This window comes from Rana temporaria, chromosome 9, assembly GCF_905171775.1.
Source record: "Rana temporaria chromosome 9, aRanTem1.1, whole genome shotgun sequence".
NCBI lineage: Eukaryota > Metazoa > Chordata > Amphibia > Anura > Ranidae > Rana > Rana temporaria.
In genome coordinates, this window is record NC_053497.1 from 116,554,017 (window position 1) to 116,578,149 (window position 24,133).

General features: G+C 42.0%; 1 protein-coding gene across 5 annotated transcripts in view; it reads left to right on the top strand.

The window, feature by feature from the left end:
- The window catches only part of RALGPS1 (Ral GEF with PH domain and SH3 binding motif 1), a 765,778-nt gene that overhangs the window by 280,358 nt on the left and 461,287 nt on the right, over positions 1-24,133 (top strand). For all 5 annotated transcript variants that reach the window (XM_040324221.1, XM_040324220.1, XM_040324222.1 and 2 more), the window contains exons 7-8: positions 7,533-7,622; positions 11,486-11,578. In XM_040324221.1, the coding sequence (XP_040180155.1) occupies positions 7,533-7,622; positions 11,486-11,578 (183 nt within the window). The remainder of the gene's footprint in view (positions 1-7,532; positions 7,623-11,485; positions 11,579-24,133) is intronic.

Consider the following 24,133-nt stretch of genomic DNA (forward strand, 5'->3'; position numbering starts at 1 on the left):
GAGGATCTACAAGAGATTTGTGAATTTTCGGTAAAAAATAAAAATGGGGGGTACTACATTCAAAGGGGAGGAAAAACTGCCTTTCTCTTTTCGTGAGCACACCACTTTCCCACGCTGTATAAATCAGCGTTTTCAGCAAGAATACTTATATACTTCTGCGTTTGCATTCCTAGGTACTTGTATAACGGCATACCTGGGTACCTGCATATTTTCATACCTGGGTACCTGCATATTTTCATACCTATGGTGTTGTATAACAGTAGACCAACATTGTCTAGGCCTGAATCCTTGTGGAACTATGTATTTTTGTCTAATATAGTCACTTTATTATGTACCTGTTAGAGTAGCTAAATTGCTCCAGAAGGGAGAAGCGGCCTGGGGAAGCAGGTACACCGCCCTCTGGTCCAGTGATCTGGCGGTGTTCACGTCTCCTGTTGGACCAATGGCATCAGGGTTATCTGAGCCACTGTGGTGCCTAATCTCGGGTCAAGCCTGGTTAGTACTTGGATGGGAAACTAGCCCAGGAATAACAGGGCTGTCATTTTTTGAAAGAGGCATCTTAGGCTGCAGTGTTTTAAGATTTTTTTCGACCATAGGTTTTTAGGGCAGTCTCTGAGGTATTTTGCTCCTTCTTTAGCTAGCAGAAACCTGGTAGGTTAGGTGTGTCCGGGACGAGTGTCCCACTGCCAATAGGGGTAGATGTATTGGTAACTCATTAGGGACTGGTTCTCCCTTATTTTACACTTTTCCACTGTTTCGGCTTCTGCCACATCTTTTGCGAAGAATCCGGGAGGTAGTAACACTGATATTAGTGTTGACCAAATTAACTCAGGAGGGCTTGGTACACTGACAATAGTGAGTCTTGCAGTGGTTGCTCTCTTGACACTCCCAGTCCAATGGGATCTAATGGTCTTAAATCCTGTATCTCAGCACTGTTGAACCCCTGGAAGCAAGCTTCGGGGAACTTCAATTACAGGACTTGAAAATGTTTTGCCTCGGGTGAATCCAGGAAGAGGCAGCCACAGAAATATGTGAGTGGGAGATTTTCTTTCTCCAATCCGTAAGGAAAAGTACCGTTAAGGGTCAGAGTTTCTCCCTATCCAATTTTTTTTCACAGGGTTTTATTTCTCACTCCTTGATTCATACAGCGTGTAACTTGGACAGTCTCGCCTTTCAGGCCACTCTTGTGTCCTTGGGACTTGAGTTTGATCTGGACTGTCCTTGCAGAGGCCACTTTTTGAACCAATTGGGAAATTCTATTAGTCTTTTTATTTCGGAAGGTGGCTTCTTTGGTTGCTATCACTTCACTAAGTGGAGTTTTAGAGTTGGCGGCTCTTTTTATGCAGGGAGCTGTTCTTGGTCTTGCATCATAAGGTAATGTTGCATCCTCATCCATTTTTATTGCCTAAAGTGGTTTCTAGTTTTCACTTGAATCTGGACAGTGTTTTGCCTTTTATTCTTCTCCTAATTCATAGTTGACAGGAGATAGTGCTACATACTGTAGGGGTAGTTCAGGTGCTCAGGATCTACTGTTGTCGGCACAGGTCAGGAATCCTTGTTTGTGCTATCAGAAGAGCAGGTGGCATACAGGTCAAATATTTAGCAGTGGTTCTGCCAGTTTATCATTGATGCCTATGGTTTAAAGGGCACAATCCCATTCCTTTTCTAGGGAGAGATTCTCTACCAGGTGTGTGAGAACATTTTGGGCCATCTGTCATCGGGTGTCAGTGGCCCAGGTGTGCAAGACCACCATTTGGTCTTTGGTTTATACATCTACAGGATTTTTACCAGGTGGATGTCAATAATGTAGAAGATGCTGCCTTTGGCCTCAGCATATTACAAATAGGTCCTTATCTGGTGGCAGTTTCTGTGATGGTGTCTCCCTCCCCTCAGAAGCATTGCTTTGGGACATCCCAGTTAGTTATTATGGCTGCTCTGTGTTCCGTGATGTACTATAAATACCTGTAAAATCATTTTATTGGAGTACATTACGGGACACAGAGGTCACTCCCCTCCTGTCTGGGAAGTGTATTGCTTGCTACACAACTGAGGTGCTTCCTGTGTAGGAGGGGTTATATAGGGGAGGACGTCCTTTCTTTTTGGTGTCCATTCACCTATAGGTGGCGTATAACCCAGTTAGTTATTATGGGTTGCTCTGTGTTCCGTGATGTACTCCATAAAAATGATTTTACAGATAAGCTGTAGGAAAAATACAATTTTTATTGTATGTGTTTTGGACATTAGAATTTGGTTAGAATTGTCCAGAAACTTAGCAGGGACCTTCTTCAAATACAGGCACTATTATAACAGAGCTACTTAGTTTTTTTTCCTACTATGGGATTCACAAACCCATGATTAGAATGATGAATATACCTTAAGCTTAATGCCGTGTTTGCAACATGTCACAGATGGGCATCTGTTTATCATCTATGAAATCATCGTCCCCTAATGCAGAGAGGGAACTCCATTACTGATGATATATGTTTGTATAATCTTTCATCTCCATTCATATAGAGTGAAAGCTGAGGTCACTTCTTTCCATATTACCTAAGTAGCTGCCGTTGTATTTCATGTCGCTATGAGAAGGTCTTTTTAACACAGACACGCTATGAGGTATTACTGGAAATTGTGTGTCAGGCATCAGGGTCCATATTAATACATGGACAATTTTCTCTTTATTTTATAAGAAGAAAATTAGTTTTCAAGTTAAAGTAACCCAAAGCAACCGATGGGAAATTATAATTGATCTGAATGCAAAAGACTAAAATCTGATTGATTGTGACACAGCATTTTACATGTACTGGCAGCTAAAATGGGGAAAATGCATGGCTGACAGAAAATCAAATCTACATGCACATTGTAAAATGCATTGAACGGGGCCAAAGTGTCCAAAGTGTACCTAACACTAAATGTGTTTACATTTTTCATACAGTACAGGGCATCGGAATTTGTAGAACACAGGTTATTTTACCGCCCTCAGTTGACACTTATATCAAGGTGTGAGATTTAATAATAAAAAAAAACAGTAGGCCAAAACTGCTCACGACTAAGCAGTAAATTGTACCCGTAAGTAATCACCAATCATCTACCAAGGCCTTACAAAATTTTGCCAAGGAGAGTGGATGGATTAAAATAAGTAGGTCATTTTCACATGGCTAAATTTTCTTTCTGCCTTCTCCATCTGCTAGGGCAAAAAAACTGTGATTGACTACTTGGAAAGGTTATTCAATCTTTACACATAATCTCCCCAACAAAAGTAAAAACCGTTGTCTAGTTAAAGCGGTTATATGCCCTGGAAAAAATAAAGATAAAACCTGTTAGGCAAAGTAATAATGAGCTAGTAGCATACTAGCTCATTATGAAATACTTATCTTAGAACGAAGCACCCGTACCGCGTCCCGGTCACCGCTGAGGGAGCTGACATGTTTCCTCGGCATTTCTTCCTGGTTTGCGGCTCCGGCGATGTGAGTGTCCGGAGTCGCGATGACATCACTCCCGCCCATGCGGGCAGGAGTCCTCTTTCCAGCATGGAGCTCTGATTTCCTTGCAGCATCCGACGCACCTTCAGAGCGCATGCGCCGCTAACGTCTTCTCTTCTCTATATCTGTTCAAAGTGCTGAATTTATAAGCTTGTCTGACAGTTCAAAAAAAGAGGGCAGAGAGCTGAAGTTACACTCTGCAAAGCTCAGTAATGACATAAAATCGCATGACAGGAGGTTGTGACCGACTCGCTATGGAGCCGGTTCACATATCTCCGGAGCGGCTTGCACAGGAGTACTGTGTGTCTTTGGCTCCGTTTGAGGGCGATTCACCCCTGATACGGGGGAACAGGGATGCACCGGACCCCTGCTGCGATCCGCGGCCTTCAGCAGTGTGAACCCAGCCTTAATGAGAAGAAGCTCTGCTGAATTCCATCATCCAATCATGTGTAAGCCAATTTTTTTTTTTTCTTTCCTTGTATGTGATTGAGTGTTGTCTTGCAAATTGAAGCTTTACCTCATTTACTGTATTTGCAGTGTGCCACTGCATTTTGCAAAGTGCACAGTCTATTTGCCTTTAGTAAATTAACCCCTTAGGGCCCTTTCACACGGGACAGATCTGTGATGATCCGCCCCGTGAACCTCCGCTTGCTCAGATCACAGATCGCCGCCATTACTAATAATAAAAAAAATAATAAAAATTGCATAAATCTGTTCCCTATTTTGTTAGACCCTATAAATTTTGCGCAAACCAATTAATATACGCTTATTGCATTTTTTGTTACCAAAAATATATAGAAGAAATACATATCGGCCTAAACCTGAAGAATTTTATTTTTTTATTTTATACATTTTTTGGGGGATATGTATTATAGCAAAAAGTCAAAAAATATTGCTTTTTTTCCCCCGAATTGTCGCTCTTTTTTTGTTTATAACGCAAAAAATAAAAACAGAGGTCATGAAATACCACCAAAAGAAAAGCTCTATTTGTGGAATAAAAAAAAGACGACAATTTTGTTTGGGTGAAACTTCGCACAACTGCGCAATTGTCAGTTAAGGCGACGCAGTGCCATATCGCAAAAGGTGCTCTGGTCAGGAAGGGGGTACATTCTTATGGGGCTGAAGTGGTTAACCTGTTGCCACTTTATTATCAAAAAATATATAAAAATAAAAAAAAATTAGCAAGTACAGAGATTTCCCCTCACTTTCTGTTCACAGACATAAATTACAAACCCAGCAGAGGTTTTAACCCTTCTTCACTCGATCCAGAAGTAGAAAAAAACTTTAGCTGGAGTTACACTTTTAAGTGTTGTGTCTGATATGTTGTTACATCTGTGGCAACAAAGACCTCCAATTTTGTTGTGTCTGTGGCAGCAGATACCAACAAAAATATATTTTATCAAGAGCCAATTGGTTGGGTTGGAAGTTCTCAGGCAGTTGCTATTGTTTTCCACAAGTCCAGCATTTTTTTTTTTTTTGGGCGGGGGGGGGGGGGGATTTACTGCATGTTCTCCTCCCTCTCCTTTGGGCAAATAAAAATATTTTACCATGGTGCCAAAGAAATCCTGGAAATGACAATATGGAAAGTATCTGCTTCTTCGTTACGTTAGGGTCATAAAAAGATCACCATTATATAACAGAGCCCCAGAGTAGGCCCCTCCAGCCACAGAGATCTGCATAAGCAGCAGGGACTGCACACTTCAGTCCATGCTTGGCTGACTATCGCCTATCTGAGCTCATTTTTTCACAGTCTGGAAAAAATGAACTTCGCTATTAATGGGAAACAAGGCCGCTGGTGTTTGTAAAGCACAGACAGAAAAAAACAAGGCAAATATTAATAAATGTTACTGTGTTTTGTTTTTGTACCCAAAAATACTACTTTTCTGTCCCACAATATGCCACATTGCCATGGTTACACGTTGTCTTGTTTTTCAATAATTATTCCAAACTTGAAGCCGTGTTGAAAGATGAGTGTTTGGTTTGGTAGTTAATTCCTTTTCCAGGGTTAAGAGGATTAAGTAGACCGCATGTCCCGTTTACCACTAATTGCAATATTTTGTTTTCTGTGTTAATCAAAGCTATTCATTTTGTTATATTTTGTTTCTAAGCAGATACATTTTTTTCATTTAAAAAAAAACATTTTGCGTACTGAGCGGCATTTATGTTTTTGACCTGGTATATACGTTTGCAATATTTTTTTCCGTGAGAACGCAGCCTTTACATACACTAGAAACTTGTGATCTGACTGAAATACTTCATATTCGTAAGTCATCAATTTCACTAGAGATCCGTGCCTTCAATGTTGCTGGTCTAGTGTTTTGATGATGCATAGTACACATTAAGATAAAAAAACTTTTTTGCTTTAGAACCATTTAAAGCTCTTTAGTGCAATCAAATACAGATTTTAATGAGAGTTCTGACTATTAGTGCAAATGAGCTGATAGCAGGCTTCCACACTACTTTAACCACTTAACCCCCGTACCATATTGCTGGTCAAAGACCAGGCCACTTTTTGCGATTCGGCACTGTGTCGCTTTAACTGACAATTGCGCGGTTGTGCGACATGGATCCCAAACACAATTGGCGTCCTTTTTTCCCCCCACAAATAGAGATTTATTTTGGTGGTATTTGATCACCTCTGCGGTTTTTAGTTTTTGCGCTATAAACAAAAATGGAGTGACAATTTTGAAAAAAAATAATATTTTTTACTTTTTGCTATAATAAATATCTCCCAAAAATATATAAAAAAAAAGTTTTTTTTCCTCAGTTTAGGCCGATAGGTATTCTTCTACATATTTTTCATTAAAAAAAAAATCGCAATAAGCGTTTATTGATTGGTTTGCGCAAAAGTTATAGCGTTTACAAAATAGGGGATAGTTTTATGGCATTTTTCTTAATATTTTTTTTTTTTTACTAGTAATGGTGGCGATCAGGGATTTTTTCCGGTACTGCGACATTATGGCGGACACTTTTGACACATTTTTTGGACCATTGGCATTTTTATAGCGATCGGTGCTATAAAAATCCATTGATTACTATAAAAATGCCACTAGCAGGGAAGGGATTAACACTAGGGGGCGAGGAAGGCGTTAAGTATGTTCCCTGTGTGTGTTCTAACTGAAGGGGGGGGGGGTGGACTGACTGGGGGAAATGACTGATCGCTGTTCATACATTGTATGAACAGACGGTCAGGCATTTCTCCCCTGACGGGACCGGGAGCTGTGTGTTTACACACACAGCTCCCGGTTCTCGCTCTGTAGCGAGCGACCGCGGGTGACCAGCGGCGATCGCGCCCGCCGGGCACGCGCGCCGGGATCAGGGACGAGCAGAGGGCGCGCGTGCGCGCCCCCCCTATTGGCTGCTGGGAGAGATGACGTATAGCTACGTGATCTCGCCCAGCAGAGCCGACCTGCCGCCGTATAACTGCAGTTAAAGAGGACAGGTACCATGAATTGGTAGTTCATTTTATTCTAAGCACACTGGAAAATAATGTGACTGTGTGGGCCAAGCCCCTTCCCCCAAAGTAAGATACATGTTACAAAAGCTGAGTTTATTCTGTAAAGAATCCAACAAACCTGCTGAAAGCTTTTCAAATGCTTTGCAAAAGCTTGCTGTTACAACTACTTTTATACAAGTTGAAGCAAGCCTTTGTGAAAAAGGGATTAATGAAAAGAACTTGCTTAACGCCTACTCCGTTAGTACAATGCGCAAAGGAGTACACATGGGATGATGGCCTGAGATTGTGGGGACTACATGCCCCACTATATGTGACCCCTACAGAGATTTCAATTCTCGAATTTGGTATGAATACGGTGCCAATGCTAACATATAGATCACCTGGAATCCTTGGTCTGATAGATTTCTTTATTGAACTTTGGCAAAGTTATGTACATATATTTCTTTCTTTTTGCTATTATTCTTTTATATGGGACCGGCTTTGTATCAACATTTCTGTAACAGTTTTTTTGTATCACATGTGTTTAATCTTTGAATATAACTAATCCAAATTATTGGAAATGAAAAGACTTGACATGTCTTTGTCCTTCCTTTCAGGTCACTTTTTGGGTTGTGCGGGAAATTCTAACAACACAGACTCTAAAGATAAGAGCCGAGATACTGAGCCATTTCATCAAGATAGCCAAGGTGAGATTGCTAGCAATGTGCACACAGTACTTTCAAGTGAGAAGCTGTGAGCTTCTTTTTGTACTTTTTCTGACTATTGCACATTTTCCCAAATAGATGTATATTTTGCAGTTAGACTTACATTATATAGTTCTTCTCTCCAGTTGTTTTCCAAACAAGGGCCAACACAGAGTCCGAAATAAATGTACACGTTTTCAGAAGAGCAGATAGTCGCAATCAGGACTGCCCTGCGGTAACATAAACTTGCTGAATCAAGATGGCTACTGCCTTTGCCTTCCTTCTCATAATCCTCTGTTACTGAAAACATAATGTTGGAGTTACTCCACAGTGGATACTTGCCACAAATAAATAAACATGGCTGCTCGTAAATAATCCTGTACAGTTTAATCAGAGTACTCGTTAATCCTGTGCTTCTATTTTACATGAAGAGCCAACACTGATTATAGAATTTTACCCTGATCGCTAACTGTTTCACAAGCCCACTGACACAGATTAATACACGGAAGCCATAAGGAGTCGGTTGTTCGAACGTGGAATTACTGCCTGCTGTAAATCAGAGTTCAATGTTATTGAAGTTTGGCTTGTGAGACGATAAACATTCTTTTCCATTTTTCATTTACTTTTTGAAAAAACTGAAACTGTTTACAAATGGAAACATAATGCATAAGCATCCAAGCGTTTCTGTCCTGCACTAGCAGTTTTATATTACTTTTTAGAAAATTAAATAAATAGTTTTATACAATACTGTTTATTGAGGAGTGAACGTAGACAACGCTCTGCAGGAGGAAAACATAGTTTGGCCTATTGAAGTCGAGGACCATGTTATAGTGTTAGGTCTTTTGTAAAGCATATACAATGTATTGACAATATTTGGTAAGGTGTGGTATAAATCTACTTTAGCTGAATCTTTTTATTGTGTGGGGGCGAGTTAGAGCCTCTTTTAAGGTTTTAATTCAAGTCTCTGTTCTTTTAGGGAGTTTCCCCCTCACTTTTTCTGATGAAAAGTCTCGCCACCTGGGGCACAGAACTAAACAAAAAATATTTAGTATAGTGGGAAGGGTTGGAACATATAACAAAGTTTGTGTCAGTGCCTCCTGTTCTGTAACATCTTTTCCCTCTAATTCTTATACTGAAATCACAGGGACAGGAAGTAAGAGTCAAAGATAGAAAATAAGATCTGAGTTTGTAACACTGTGGTTTTGCAACTTTTTTTAACACACACCCCCTCGCATCACCTCCGCTTGTCAAACGCCTGTCAAACGCTTCTGAAAAGCAATATGACCGCTTTTCAGAGGCTCAGTGGTTTAGAATCAAACTTAACTTAAACCTTCCATTTAACATTACATCAGCACAACTCAGGTATAGCCATACTTCTTGCACCAGTTTCTGACCCTGCATTAACATTTCACAGATGAAATTGAGATTTGTCAGATCAGACATCTTTTTTCCAATCTTCAGTCCAGTTTTACTGACTGGTGACTACTATAGCATCATATTCCTTATAGACAGAAGAAAAGCCTGCAATGGCATTCTGCTGCTGTAATCTATGTTTTCAGAGATGACCCTTTGCCCAGCAATTCTGCAAAAAGCTGTTTTTTAGGGCAGCTGTGGACTTCTGGTCTGCTCTTTCTTCAAAGTCTGTATAACACAGGGTCACTGGAGAATGTCACTTGCAGGTATGATAGCAAAATCTTGTTCATCCAGTCAGTGAGAAAGGAGACTGTAGAAATGGCTGAATTTTATTATTGTTCAGTTTTTATGTTGAGCTTATGCAGCACTTCAAATAGAGAGACACTGCAGTTACAATCAAGTTCAAGAAGGTTAGAAGGGTCCAGTTAATTACATCTAAAAGGGAGGGGCAAGCAATACAAAAGGTTGAAATTGTAAGGGAATGAGTTGATGGAGAAAGTAAAATGTTTAAATTTCAGGTAGAGGCAGAAATTCAGAATAGGTGTCAGAGAAGCTGGCAGACCAGACTGTGTGACTACACAGAGGAGACCAAACATGTATGTAAGTGAAATAAAAGCTTTTTATTTACAAGGTGACAAACATGTGCAACAACCAGTGCGCAATTAACAGCAAGTAGTATATACAAATCAAGGGGAGATACCGTAATCGTAAACAAAGCCAGGCCGAGATCATACACCAGGGGAAGTCAGCAGATGGGTAAGGATGGGAACACAACTGAGCAGGGAGAGGATGGATGGACAGGCTGCGGGGCAGGAATACAAGTAAACAGGATCCAAGGTAAACAGGGAGGACAGGTCCAGGATGGGCTTGGGATCGGGATCAGGTTAGATCGGGTCGGGTAGCAAACTCAGGGTCCGGTTAGCAGGCTCAGGATCAAGATAGTAGAAAGATATCAGGGCGAGGTATGCTTGCACACGCCAGGTATATAAAAGTGTGGTAATTACGTTCAGGTCACACCTGAGCGCAGGAAGGACCGTATGCTCTATACTGCCGGGGTCCATACGCTGGTGGAAACTAGTACTGCGTCCCAAGGGTGATATAACACCAGCAGGAAGTAGTTCTCCTGACAGTTTGGAACTGTCAGGAGACACCTGCTGGTGAGACGCAGCACTGCGAGCCAGGAAATAAATAGCACCAGCGGATGGAACTTTTCCTGACAATAGGCTTCCCTGAAGATACATTTTCAGGGATTGCCTGAAAGCAGACCACATAGAAAATGGCCAGAGAGGTTGGAATTGGGAATTCCAGAGGATAGGAGAGGCTCTGGAGATGTCCTTGAGGTGAGGATGGGTGGAAGTGATGAGGAGTCGAGAGAATTTCTAGAACTCTTAGGAGGAATGTAGAGGCTTGTTTGGGTGCTCTTTTCACACAAGGGTTGGTGATGTAGCTTGGGACACAGTTGTGGGTGTATTTTTATGTTGTTGGTATTCTGATTTTTATTCATTGGATGAGCAAACGCCAGTAGAGAGATTGGAAGAGAGGGGCAGTGGACGTTGGATGTTTGGTAAGGTGAATGAGTCTGGCATTCATGATGGAGTGAAGGGGGATATCCTGTGTGCCCTGGATAAGACAATAAGAAGGTAGTTGCAGTAGTTAAGGGGAGGGAAAATGAGGGGAGGGGAAATGAGGGCAGGGGAGGGAAAATGAGGGGAGGGGCGGGGCGGGGGATTAGTATAGGTAATATGATGTGGGGCTAAAAGGAGAGGTCAGAGTCCAGGATTGTGGGGGGTAGAACTGATAGTTGGGCTGTTGATATTGATTAAAAAGGAAAGTGATATAGGGTTAAGGAACAATTATGAGCTCCAGTTTGGAAGGCTTGAGTTTGAAAACGTGGTGTAACATCCATACTGATATGTCAGTTAGTAAACTAGTGTTGTGCAAGGAAACTAGAGGAGTAGAGAGATAGATTTGGATGTTGTCAGCATGTAAAGATGGTATTGGAGGCTAACAATTGACTAAGGGTGGAGGTGTGGACAGTGCACAGAGCCTAAACAGTCCCCTACAGAACTAGGAAAGGGAGAGGAGGATACAGACTTACTAAATTGATGATGCAACTACCACTTCAGCCATGAAGAATGGTTAAAGAGTCATAATTTGCTTAGGTCACACATCATCCCCATTCTAATGACACAAAACAATTTCATCTCTTTATTATACCTGTGTGCCTTTTATGCATGGTATAAACAGTGGTGTGTGTCCAACACTGGAGGCTCTAGATCTACAGAATTTGATGCCCAAGGAAAAATACCTCTGCTGAGTTCACCCTTTCTACATAGAAGATTTTCATGTTATATTGATCCTACATTTTGTGAAAATGTTGATAAGTAAAAAGAGAAGGCAGCATTTCTAATGATAATGGAAAACTTCTAGTATGATATTTTCTCTCTTTGCAGAAACTTCTAGACCTGAACAACCTCCATTCATTGATGGCAGTGGTGTCCGCATTGCAGAGTGCTCCCATTTTCCGGCTGTCCAAAACCTGGGCCGTGAGTTTTATTTGGCTTTTTTCTCATAGCTAGATTGTGGTTGTATGCAAAAGATTGGGCACAGCATAGTTGGATTTGATTTTTTTTTAAGTTTCACAACATAGGAAACAAACTGTGTATCCCTAGCAAAAACATTTTTGGGGGTTTAGATGAAGTAGGGACGAGTTAAAACCCCTGTCTGTATTTTGGGGTAATTTTCTGACCCAGAGACACCTCCTGTTCCTGTGACAACTGTAGAATTTTGGATTTCCCCTCATGTTCTGTGCCAGTGACAAGACAGGCCCTCTGTCAGGTTTTAGTGCTAACATTTCCCCCCTCTATTCAAATCTAAAGAAAAAAAATATTTTGTCTTTGAACGCTGTTTAACGTTAAACTTCTAATAATAATTTTAATAGCAAATATGTGGCCATTCCAAATTGTCAGAGCGGAATGCATTGTGCAGGTGAAATAAAATAGAGGCAGCATTACATTAATGGGGAGTATAGATGGACTCGGGCGTGTTCAGGATCTTAGTCCTAACCCATCTACCCAATGCTGCCTGATAATCACAGGCAGTGAGACATTTCCCAGTCTGTGCAGCCGCGGACTGGGAAATGGTTTACTGCATTTGATTAGTGATGTGCAGTGTTGGCTTCCTGGTAGAATCGAGCAGATGAGTTGCCACTAGGATACATGCCCGAGCCCATCTCTAATGGGGAGGAATAGTCTGTGGGTAAGAGGTGTTGTGGCCTGAGAGGCATGTACTGTTAGCAGGTGTGAGAGATCCGCTGTGAGGTGGTTAAGTTGCACGTTATCAACCCACAGCAACCAGGGGGTGGAGGTAGGTGGGAGGAAGATAATGTGACCGTGAGGTAAGTTGTCCATTAAGGGATAAAAAGATGTGATATTACCGGGTGAAGGTGTGAGTGGGGTAGGTAGGAATGCAAAAATATGAATGCAATCTACTCGCTAGGGTGTGAACCTCTGGGGGAATCTAGGATGGAAAAGGACCTGGGGGTCCTAGTAGATAGGCTCAGCAGTGGCATGCAATGCCAAGCTGCTGCTAACAAAGCAAACATAATTTTGGCATGCATTAAAAAGGGATTAACTCCAGGGATAAAGCTATAATTCTCCCGCTACCATACTAGATTTGCAGTCCAAGGACCTAGACTATAGAACACTTTACCAACCAGCTTCCGAACTGAAGGGAATCACCAGGCCTTCAGAAAAAAACTTGAAGGCAAAAAATAGTAGGAAATGGATACCAAGCGCTTTGAGGCGATTCAGTTCGCATATGTAGCGCTATACAAGTTGCTCACTCACTCACTCATACTGGTGACCCCACAATAGGGATAAAACGTTTTTGCGGAAGGGGAGTTTAATAAGACACATTTACTCATTTACTGTAAGAGCGACACGGATGTGGAATTCCCTTCCACAGGTGGTGGTTTCAGCGGAGGTTTCAGAAAACGATTAGATAAGCACCTGAACCGCTGAAACCTACAGGGATATACAATGTAATTCTGACATATAATCACACACATAGGTTGGACTTGATGGACTTTCTTTTTTTCAACCTCACCTACTACATATGAATGTGACTGGCTAGACCTGTTAATGCTCACACCTCTCTTAATAATTCAGTTAGTTGCTCTGTTCCCTACAGTGCTCACTTACAGTAGCTGTAATGTGATGTCACATCTCTTCTTTACAATTGTAAAGCCCCATTTCCCTAGAAATGTTTTATCAAGTTTTCCTACCAGCATACCATACAAAGACTTGTCTCCCTCCTATTCAACTCTACCTCTTCATCTCCTCTGCTGTCTTGAAACAAGTCCACAAATTCAGGGCTAGCCTTGAAGGGGGGGAGTGGAAGCTGCCTCCAATACATGCAAAGCTAAAAGCGAAACACAGGCGCCTCTCAGCCTAGAATGTATGATGATTTAGTAACACATAAAATATAAAACTCACATGGGGTTGTTAAAAATGGGCATGTCACAGAAAAAGGGGAATCCAAGGGACATCAGGGGCTTCACAAGCCTGCGCTGTAGTAATCCACTTGCAGAGGCTGTTCCAGCCAGCTGGATGGTGGTTAGGAGAAAGAGCTCAAAGCGAGGGCTGGATCTCGCATTGGAACACAGAATCGACCCAGATGAGGTCACTAAGCCATGACACATTTAGGAGCATGCACATTAGGTAGAACAGGGGGACTGCGCGATCCTTTCTCGGCCAAACTGAGCGATTGGGGGGGCCTTAGTCGTGGAGGTGACCAATAACCTGATGGTCACTCTGACAAAGCCCCAGTGTTTCTCTTTGGAGAGAGCAGAACCTTCCAGAAGAACAACCATCTCTACAGCATTCCCCCAATCAGGAAGACACCCTCCAAAGCGAGGGCTGGATCTCGCATTGGAACACAGAATCGTCCCAGATGAGGTCACTAAGCCTTGACACATTTAGGAGCATGCACATTAGGTAGAACAGAGGGACTGCGCGATCCTTTCTCGGCCAAACTGAGCGATCGGGGGGGCCTTAGTCGTGGAGGTGACCAATAACCTGATAGTCACTCTGACAAAGCCCCAGTGTTTCTCTTTGGAGAGAGCAGAACCTTCCAGAAGAACAACCATCTCTACAGCATTCCACCAATCAGGAAGACACTCTTCAGTAAAAGGAACATGAAAGCCCACCTGGAGTTTGCCAAAAGGCACCTGAAGAACTCTGACCATGAGAAACACAATTCTCTTGTTTGATGAGAAAAGATTGAACTCTTTGGCCTTAATGGTAAGCAATAGGTCTGGGCAAAACTAGGCACCGCTCATCACCTGGCCAATACCACCCCTTCAGTGAAGCATGACGGTGGCAACACCATGCTTTGGGGATGGTATCCAGTGGCATGAACTGGGAGACTAGTCAGGATCGAGGGAAAGATGAATGCAGCAATGCACAGAGACATTCTTGATCAAAACCTGCTACAGAGCGCTCTGGACCGCAGACTAGGGTGAAGGTTCATCTTCCAACAGGACAAGGACCCGAAGCACACTGCAAAGATAACTAAAAGAGTGGCTACGGGACAACTCTGTGAATGTTCGAGTGGCCCAGCCAGAACCCCGACTTGAACCCGATTGAACATCTGTGGAGAGATCTGAAAATGGCTGTGCACCGACACTCCCCTTTCAACCTGATGGAGCTTGAGTAAAAAAGGGCAAAAAAGAATGGGAGAAACTGCCAAAAATAAAGTGTGCCGAGCTTGTAGCATCATACTCAAAAAGACTTAAGGCTGTAATTGGTGCCAAAGGTGCTTCAACAAAGTGTTGAGCAAAGGCTGTGAATACTTATGTACATGTGAATTTTTTATTTTTCGTTTTTTATTGTATAATATATTTGCAAAGATTTCAAACAAACTTCTTTCACGTTTTCATTATGGGGTATTTGTAGAATTTTGAGGAAGATCATGAATTTAATTAATTTTGGAATAAGGCTCTAACATAACAAAATGTGGATAAAAGTGAAGCGCTGTGAATACTTTCCAGATGGACTGTATATCTAGCAATCAATTGATACACAGTGGGGGAGATTTACTAAAATCGTTTTTTATTGTCAAATCTTAATTGAATAAGCTGAAGTTAAAAGCGGATTTGCTACCATGCACAACTGCACCAGATTTTGCACTCTCCGGTTTTAGTAAATCAACCCCAGTGAGTGTTTTGCTTGGCAAAAAATGTAATGGGGGAGTTTATTGTTAGTTTATGTTTAGGTTCGGGAATATGTTTTATTTTTTCGCTTTTCATCAATGAGAACATGTGGTTTGCTTCTGGTACGGACAACCAAAATCTGAATAACCCCTAGTTCATTTTATACTGGGCAGATAGAAAATATCCAATAGGTTCTGCAGCTCTTATCCTCTTCTGTCAAGTCACCAATGCATTTTCTGACATTAGTGTGGTGTTCAGTACAACCAATCAAAACCTCTGAAAAAATCTGCAGGATTCTGGAGACCAGGTGAACCTAAAAATTTAGACAGTTTAGTATATCTCGCGCAAAGCATTTTTTTTTTTTTTTTAATACACAGACCCCAACATTGTTATTTTATGCGATTAGCCTCAACTAAGATAAATATCTCAATATATTTTTGTTTGTTTTTTGGTATGAAATGGAGACTGTAAAACCTAAATTGTTCACATATTGAAAGGGGAGTCGGGCTGGCCATGTGTGTACAAATCTATGTCGAAACAAAATTACAAAATGATTCAAGAACTACCATTGACGTTTTTTTGACGCCACCAGCTCTTTCCCTTTATGTATTCTGTACAATGCTAACCAAAGTTTACCACAATGATGGTACATTTTTGGCTACCTAAGCAATAGTTCTTCAGTATTCTTGCTTCTCCTTTTCCTTGCCAAATACTTATTTCAAGCAGTGCTCTGATCTCACCATGTTTTCAGAAATCCCAATATATCCCTGTTATACATTGGCCACGTACAGTGAGGAAAATAAGTATTTGAACACCCTGCTATTTTGCAAGTTCTCCCACTTGGAAATCATGGAGGGGTCTGAAATTGTCATCGTAGGTGCATGTCCACTGTGAGAGACATAATCCCCCCAAAAAAATCCAGAAATCACAATTTAAGACTTTTTAACTATTTATTTGTATGATACAGCTGCAAATAAGTATTTGAACACCTGTCTATCAGCTAGAATTCTGACCCTCAAAGACCTGTTAGTCTGCCTTTAAAATGTCCACCTCCACTCCATGTATTATCCTAAATTAGATGCACCTGTTTGAGGTCATTAGCTGCATAAAGACACCTGTCCACCCCATACAATCAGTAAGAATCCAACTACTAACATGGCCAAGACCAAAGAGCTGTCCAAAGACACTAGAGACAAAATTGTACACCTCCACAAGGCTGGAAAGGGCTACTGAGAAATTGCCAAGCAGCTTGGTGAATAAAGGTCCACTGTTGGAGCAATCATTAGAAAATGTTAGAAGCTAAACATGACTGTCAATCTCCCTGGGACTGGGGCTCCATGCAAAATCTCACCTCGTGGGGTCTCAATGATCCTAAGAAAGGTGAGAAATCAGCCCAGGACTACACGGGAAGAGCTGGTCAATGACCTTAAAAGAGCTGGGACCACCGTTTCCAAGGTTACTGTTGGTAATACACTAAGACGTCATGGTTTGAAATCATGCATGGCACGGAAGGTTCCCCTGCTTAAACCAGCACATGTCAAGGCCCGTCTTAAGTTTAAACAATATAAAAAGCCGCGCCAAATAACAAAAAATGAATATAATAGTTCAACAGTCCACAGGTAGTGTAAGTAATAGTGGATATTGGATTGATTCTCCAGCAGAAACAAAAACACTGTATTGATCAGAGGCTGATTTGCATGTAAAGATGTTGATTTTTCAATGCACCAGGTGACATGCATACACTGTGTGAGATCCCACCACCGGAATTATGTATCAGCTTACCAGATAGCAAGCCTTTGGTGCAGTTGGCTATAACCCAGCCACGGCCTTTAAATCCCCCGGGCTCAGATTTCCAATCAAAAAGACAGCTGAGGTTTGGAGTTGGTGTGTAATTCCGATTTAGGACACTCCACAATTCATCAGCAACCACAGTATACCGATAAGCGTAACCCAATCCGGTTCACATGTAGACAGGAGAATAGAAAGGGACGCAATAGCGTGATATCGTAGGTATACAAATTTATTTAAGAAAGTAATGTACTTACACTTAGGCAGTATAAACACAGCATTAAACAGATAAAACAAGCCGGCCGCTGCCTCCAGACGCGTTTCGTCCTATTGGAATGTCCAATAGGACGAAACGCGTCTGGAGGCAGCGTCAGTGACGTCACCACGCCTAGGAGGAGGGCTCCGTAAGCCGGCCGGCTTGTTTTATCTGTTTAATGCTGTGTTTATACTGCCTAAGTGTAAGTACATTACTTTCTTAAATAAATTTGTATACCTACGATATCACGCTATTGCGTCCCTTTCTATTCTCCTGTCTACATGTGAACCGGATTGGGTTACGCTTATCGGTATACTGTGGTTGCTGATGAATTGTGGAGTGTCCTAAATCGGAATTACACACCAACTCCAAACCTCAGCTGTCTTTTTGATTGGAAATCTGAGCCCGGGGGATTTAAAGGCCGTGGCTGGGTTATAGCCAACTGCACCAAAGGCTTGCTATCTGGTAAGCTGATACATAATTCCGGTGGTGGGATCTCACACAGTGTATGCATGTCACCTGGTGCATTGAAAAATCAACATCTTTACATGCAAATCAGCCTCTGATCAATACAGTGTTTTTGTTTCTGCTGGAGAATCAATCCAATATCCACTATTACTTACACTACCTGTGGACTGTTGAACTATTATATTCATTTTTTGTTATTTGGCGCGGCTTTTTATATTGTTTATTTTTCTTGTCATCACACGCTAGCCGCTGCCTATATTTGTAGTGTTGTGTTAGCGCGGTTTTTTAGTGTATATCCGTCTTAAGTTTGCCAATGACCATTTGGATGATCCAGAGGAGTCATGGGAGAAAGTCATGTGGTCAGATGAGACCAAAATAGAACTTTTTGGTCATAATTCCACTAACCGTGTTTGGAGGAAGAAGAATGATGAGTACCATCCCAAGAACACCATCCCTACTGTGAAGCATGGGGGTGGTAGCATCATGCTTTGGGGGTGTTTTTCTGCACATGGGACAGGGCGACTGCACTGTATTAAGGAGAGGATGACCGGGGCCATGTATTGCGAGATTTTGGGCAACAACCTCCTTCCCTCAGTTAGAGTTTTGAAGATGGGTCGAGGCTGGGTCTTCCAACATGACAATGACCCGAAGCACACAGCCAGGATAACCAAGGAGTGGCTCTGTAAGAAGCATATCAAGGTTCTGGCGTGGCCTAGCCAGTCTCCAGACCTAAACCCAATAGAGAATCTTTGGAGGGAGCTCAAACTCTGTGTTTCTCAGCGACAGCCCAGAAACCTGACTGATCTAGAGAAGATCTGTGTGGAGGAGTGGGCCAAAATCCCTCCTCCAGTGTGTGCAAACCTGGTGAAAAACTACAAGAAACGTTTGACCTCTGTAATTGCAAACAAAGGCTACTGTACCAAATATTAACATTGATTTTCTCAGGTGTTCAAATACTTATTTGCAGCTGTATCATACAAATAAATAGTTAAAAAAAATCATACATTGTGATTTCTGGATTTTTTTTTTTGATTATGTCTCTCACAGTGGACATGCACCTACGATAACAATTTCAGACCCCTCCATGATTTCCAAGTGGGAGAACTTGCAAAATAGCAGGGTGTTCAAATACTTATTTTCATCACTGTATGCCATAGCAAATCATTTAAAACAGAAAGCTTAAGACGTTTGCAAAAAAAAAATCTTTAAATTCAATTTGTTTAGTCTGAAAATTTGATTAGCTTTCTATGGAAAGATATACCAAAAACATATGTGCGGAAACTGGGCTTGTGCGATTTCTGAGACTCTTGAATATAAGAAGCAAAGTTAGAATAGGACCCAACATAAGATTTTTGCTTGTTCCTCTCCATGCTGGCAGTTACATAACGCTCATTTTGGCGGACTTTGCTTTGACAAAATGCAGCTGACATCTTCTCCTGTTTATGACCATTTTAATTTGTGTCTAGGATACATGTATTTATTTTAAGTAATATTTCTTGAATCATTACTTTGCTCTGTAAGCCATAGAAATTTGAAGAACTCTGCTAGCTTGCTTGTATGTAAAAAATACGTTTACAAACTTTTAACTCCTTTCCGTGCAAACCCATTACATAAATAAAACATTTCTGAGTGTGTCATGATGCTGGGTACATGTACAGAAATTTACCTTTTTAGTCGTATGAGAAGGTCCGAAAAAAGAGTTCTCCCTTGTTCTACCTTTGTACTCTCAGTACAATGTGCTGGCATAGAGACAGTTTTTAAAGAGTATGGATAATTTATTAGCTGGTCTTTTGTAAAACAAACAAAAAAAAAGTTAGAACTGAGTAATAGTGTTAGAAGTATGCTCACGTCAACTAGGCTTTAATGGAGTTTAAAGCAGACACCCTGCCTGTTGGATGCCTCTTATTCCAAACTGCACAAATCTATACTTGGAAAAAGCCAGGTACTCCAGTGTTCCAGGAACCACCTTCTGTACATCTTGTCTGCCTCCATTCACAGGCACTGTTAAAACCCTGCTTAATCTGGAAGCTGTGGTTTATCCAAAATTTAGAACAAAGTAATTAAACAAACTTTCTGGTTTTAACTCAATTTCATAATTTATGGTTTAAAATTATCTATTCTGTGATTGGCTTAACCTGTAGGGCTTGGAATTGCATTTTAATTTTAAAGTGGAGTTCCACCCATAAATATAACATTACATCAGTAGTTTTAAAAAAATGTCATTAGTCCTTTAAGAATTTTTTTATTTTTTTTTTAGATGCCTTCAAAGTGTTGTTGCTAGGCAGAATAGTTAATCTTCCTACTTCCTGCACCTACAGTAGGTGCTTAAGCTTCCAAACCTACACCGCACAGACTCCTGGGAATATAGTGGGTGTAACTTTCCAGGAGTCTGTGCACTCCCCAGTCTCGAAGAATCATGTGACTTGGACAGTACAGGTGCTGAAACCTGATCTGAAACCTATTACACTGCTTGTGCAGCACTGAGCATGTGCGAGATCTGCAAGGCTGAAATCCAGGAAGTCATACAGTCTGGCTTCATGATGCCCACACTTAAGATGGCCCCAGTCAATTTCTATTTTATAAAGTGTCTAAATGCTGTAACAACCTAACAAAACGGACCTTAGTTTACAGACTAACTTTACTAGAATACATTAAGCTTGTGTATTACAGGGGTATTTATATTTAAAAAGTGAAATTGTGGCTGGAACTCCGCTTTAAGTGATTTTTCTAGGTTCTCATCATTGTATTGTTTAGTAAAACCAGAGCTATTATTTACTGTGGAAGTGTCTCTTCCTTCATGAGCATTCAGCTGATAGTTAAGGCCAATTTTCTGCTGGTCTATAAATAGGAATATTTTAGGCTACACCCTAGTCCCGGGTAATGTAAATCTGTCTTGCAGTGCATTTTTGGCTAAGACGTTAAGACAAAACACAGGGGTTGGGGAAATGCCTCCCGATGGATAGAGAATGTGCTGATTCTACACTTCCTGCTGCCTGAATTGTAATTTCTCATAATACGCGGATAATGCTCAGCTGTGCTTGGTGTCGATTGGTTCCACTTGGAGAAAAGCATACATGTGACTCCATTTTATGTTTTTTAAGAAATTCCAGGCAAGACATGCAGTTCAGCCACAAGAAAACCCCATTGATAGCTATGTCTGCATTTTACTTTTTTTACATGCAGTCTTTGGCATACAATATGACTATCTAACCTATTGTATGCCCAGGTGCTTATAACTTTACTCTCATCTGTTTTTTTCTTTTTCCTCTTTTTTTTTAAATTGGTGTTATGCATAATTTACATACTTACCTGGCCAGTGAATCCAGTGCTGTCTTGTTGTGTTACGCCACACCCCTGCCCTGTCCCACACCATCATCTTCATTCCCAATGTCATGTGGGAACTGGCTGCCTTTTCCTGGTTCAGGTTTATGATGTGCTGTTGGGTCTGCCCTCCAGCTGCAGTGAATGGAATGCAAAGCATCCTGGGATATTTGATGTGCCTATTCCAGGAGGCTTCAAAGCAGAGGAAATGTCATTCTCAATTAGGTGGTTGAGGGGTGGAATGGACCAAAATAATGTAAAAAAATGAATAAATAAACAAAGAAAAACAATTGTTGTTTTACATTGCAACAGGTGGGTAAAATAGCAGTGATGCCCAGTGCATCCACCAAGTTAAGATCCAGTTTAAGAACTCATGCCTTGTATGTTTTGGACCTCTCTAGCCATTGCAGACTGTGTCGCCTGCACCAAAGTGGGAATACCCAAGTCAGATTTAAGACAAAATGTGCACATTGCATTACTTGATATTTAAATGTTAAGAACTACAGTTGTTAAGATATAGTGCACTTATCCTTTTTCCCCTGACCTAAACTAACCCACCCTCCCCCTCAACAGATGCATACTTACTTAATCTGACGGCGGTGGCCTCTTGAGATTGTTTACACTTTGGCTGTTCCTGCGCATTATGGCTCCCATAGACCTCTTTGGGGCTGTCTCCTGCTGCCTCTGTTCGTCTCTGACTCTGGGACACAGCTCTAAAGAAGTCAATAGGGCTGTAATGCGTAGCTGCAGCCACAAGAATAAGACTTGCGGCACTGGATGTAAACATTCGCTGGAATCCGCATCTGGCAGATCAAGGTATATATCCATCTGTGGAGGGAGTGGGTTAGTTCAGGTCTGGGTAAAGGTACAAAAAAGGAAAAGTGCATTCCTTTAGAATACAACTAAAGACTTTATGACAATCCATACAAGCACCACATACAGTTACTGTGTGATAAAGTAAACATAAAACGTTCTTTACCCTTCTAGTCAAATCGACCTTTAAAGCGGGGGTTCACCCTATCGACCAAAAAAAATATATTTTTTTTCTTTTACCTTAAAATCAGGCATTGTAGCGCGAGCTACAGTATGCCTGTCCCGAATTTTTTACACCCGTACTCACCTTGTAGTCGTAGATCGAAGATACCGGGGAATGGGCGTGCCTATGGAGACGGAGGATGATTGACGGCCGGCTCTGGCGCGTCACGCTTCTCCGGAAATAGCCGAAATAGGCTTGGTCTTCACGACGCGTGCGCATAGCCTGTGCGCAGGCGCCGTGAAGAGCCGAGACCTACTCCGGCTGTCTTCGGGGAGAGTGACGTGCCAGGGCCGGCCGTCAATCATCCTCCCTCTCCATAGGCACGCCCATTCCCCGCGGGAGCCGAAATCTACGATGTCGGATTACAAGGTGAGTCCGGGGTTAAAAAAATCGGGACAGGCATACTGTAGCTCGCGCTACAATGCCTGTCTCGATGGTAAAATGTGTCGGGGGGGGGGGTGAACTACCGCTTTAAGCCCCTTTCACATGGGGCAGACTCGGCCAGCTTTGCAGTCGATCTCCGCTGAGCAGGCGAGTGGCTGGTCCGTGTCTGCTCTGCTTATGCAGTGTGCACACAGACTTGGCCCACTCTCCTCTATGGGATGTCAAATGTAAACTGATCTCCTACCGGTTTACACCAGACTGCCATTTGATCCGCTAGACGATCGGTTTTTAGCAGATCAGATCATATTGGATGTAGGCAGGCGTCAACAGACACATGTCCATGTACACCTGCTACTCTATAGGGAAGAATGAATTGATCGGTCCGCCTTAAAAATTTTAAAGGTGGACCAGATCATTCCACTCGTGTGAAAGGGGCCTTATTTGTGTTTCACATGCTCCCCCTGCAGCTCACAGTGGGAGTGCTTCAGAAACCGAGACAGTAACGCCAATGTAGAAAGCGGTTGGAGGAAAACCATTTAGCATTCAGGAGAAAGATCAAAACTCATCTCTTTTGATATCAAAGGAGACAGGAACAACAAGCGCCCAGAGGCGATTTAGTTCGCATGTGCCGCGCTATATAAGTTATTCATTCATTCATTCATTCATTCATTCAGTGGGTAAGACTAATTGTGGCCAGGCCCTAGTTGATTAGCTACATGCTTGTGAATCAGCAGCAACAATACTGGCAACAACACCCTGCATGAAAGTGGTTCTCTGCTCTGAATTCAAGAGCATCACAGGAAGCTGCATTGGGTGGACTTTACTGGCAGAATCAATAGGTCTTTGTAGAATCTTTAGGGGGCCTAGTAGAAAGCCGTAAGTGCAGAACCTCCCTGGAGTAAACACTGGATATATGCCAAACTTATAGGTTGTCTCCTAACATGGTTTTTAGCTGCATATGGCTAATTTGGACTATGGCTAGAGGAACATGACTGGTATATTACACCCCCACATATTGGATAGAGCTTTGACTGTGGGTACTTGCACTTGAGTGGTTATGTGATGTTCCTCTTACTAGTGGTTTAATCTGCTAGGCCAGCCCTTAAAATTTACACTCGCCAGCTCGCATTTTACAAGTAAATTTTGAGGGCTGGCCAGTGTGGGCTGCCTGGGAGCAGGGGGGGCGAGCAAGGAGAGAAGGGGAGAGTCGCCGCTGCAGCTTCTGTCGCACCACCGCCGTCTGGTTGTTAAGAGCGCGGGGAACAATACAGCTTTCAATTCAATAGCTGTGTTCTCCGCCGCGGGCGTCATATACAGCCCCTCCCCCTTGTCCAGGCACTTTGATAGACAGATCACCCATCCCAGGATTTGATGGGTGATCTGTCTATCAAAGTTTCCCAGACAAGGGGAAGGGGCTGTATATGACGCGCGCGGCGGGGAACACAGCTATTGAATTGAAAGCTGTAATGTTCCCCCATATGGGAATTAACTGTACCGGGAAAGGAGTCCCCAGCACCCAACCCTACCAACCCTGTCTAGGAGGGCGAAAAATCTCGCCATGGTGAATATTATCCTTAAAAGAGAAGAAAGAGAAAAAACAAAACAAAAACAATACTCTGTAATGGAGAGATAAT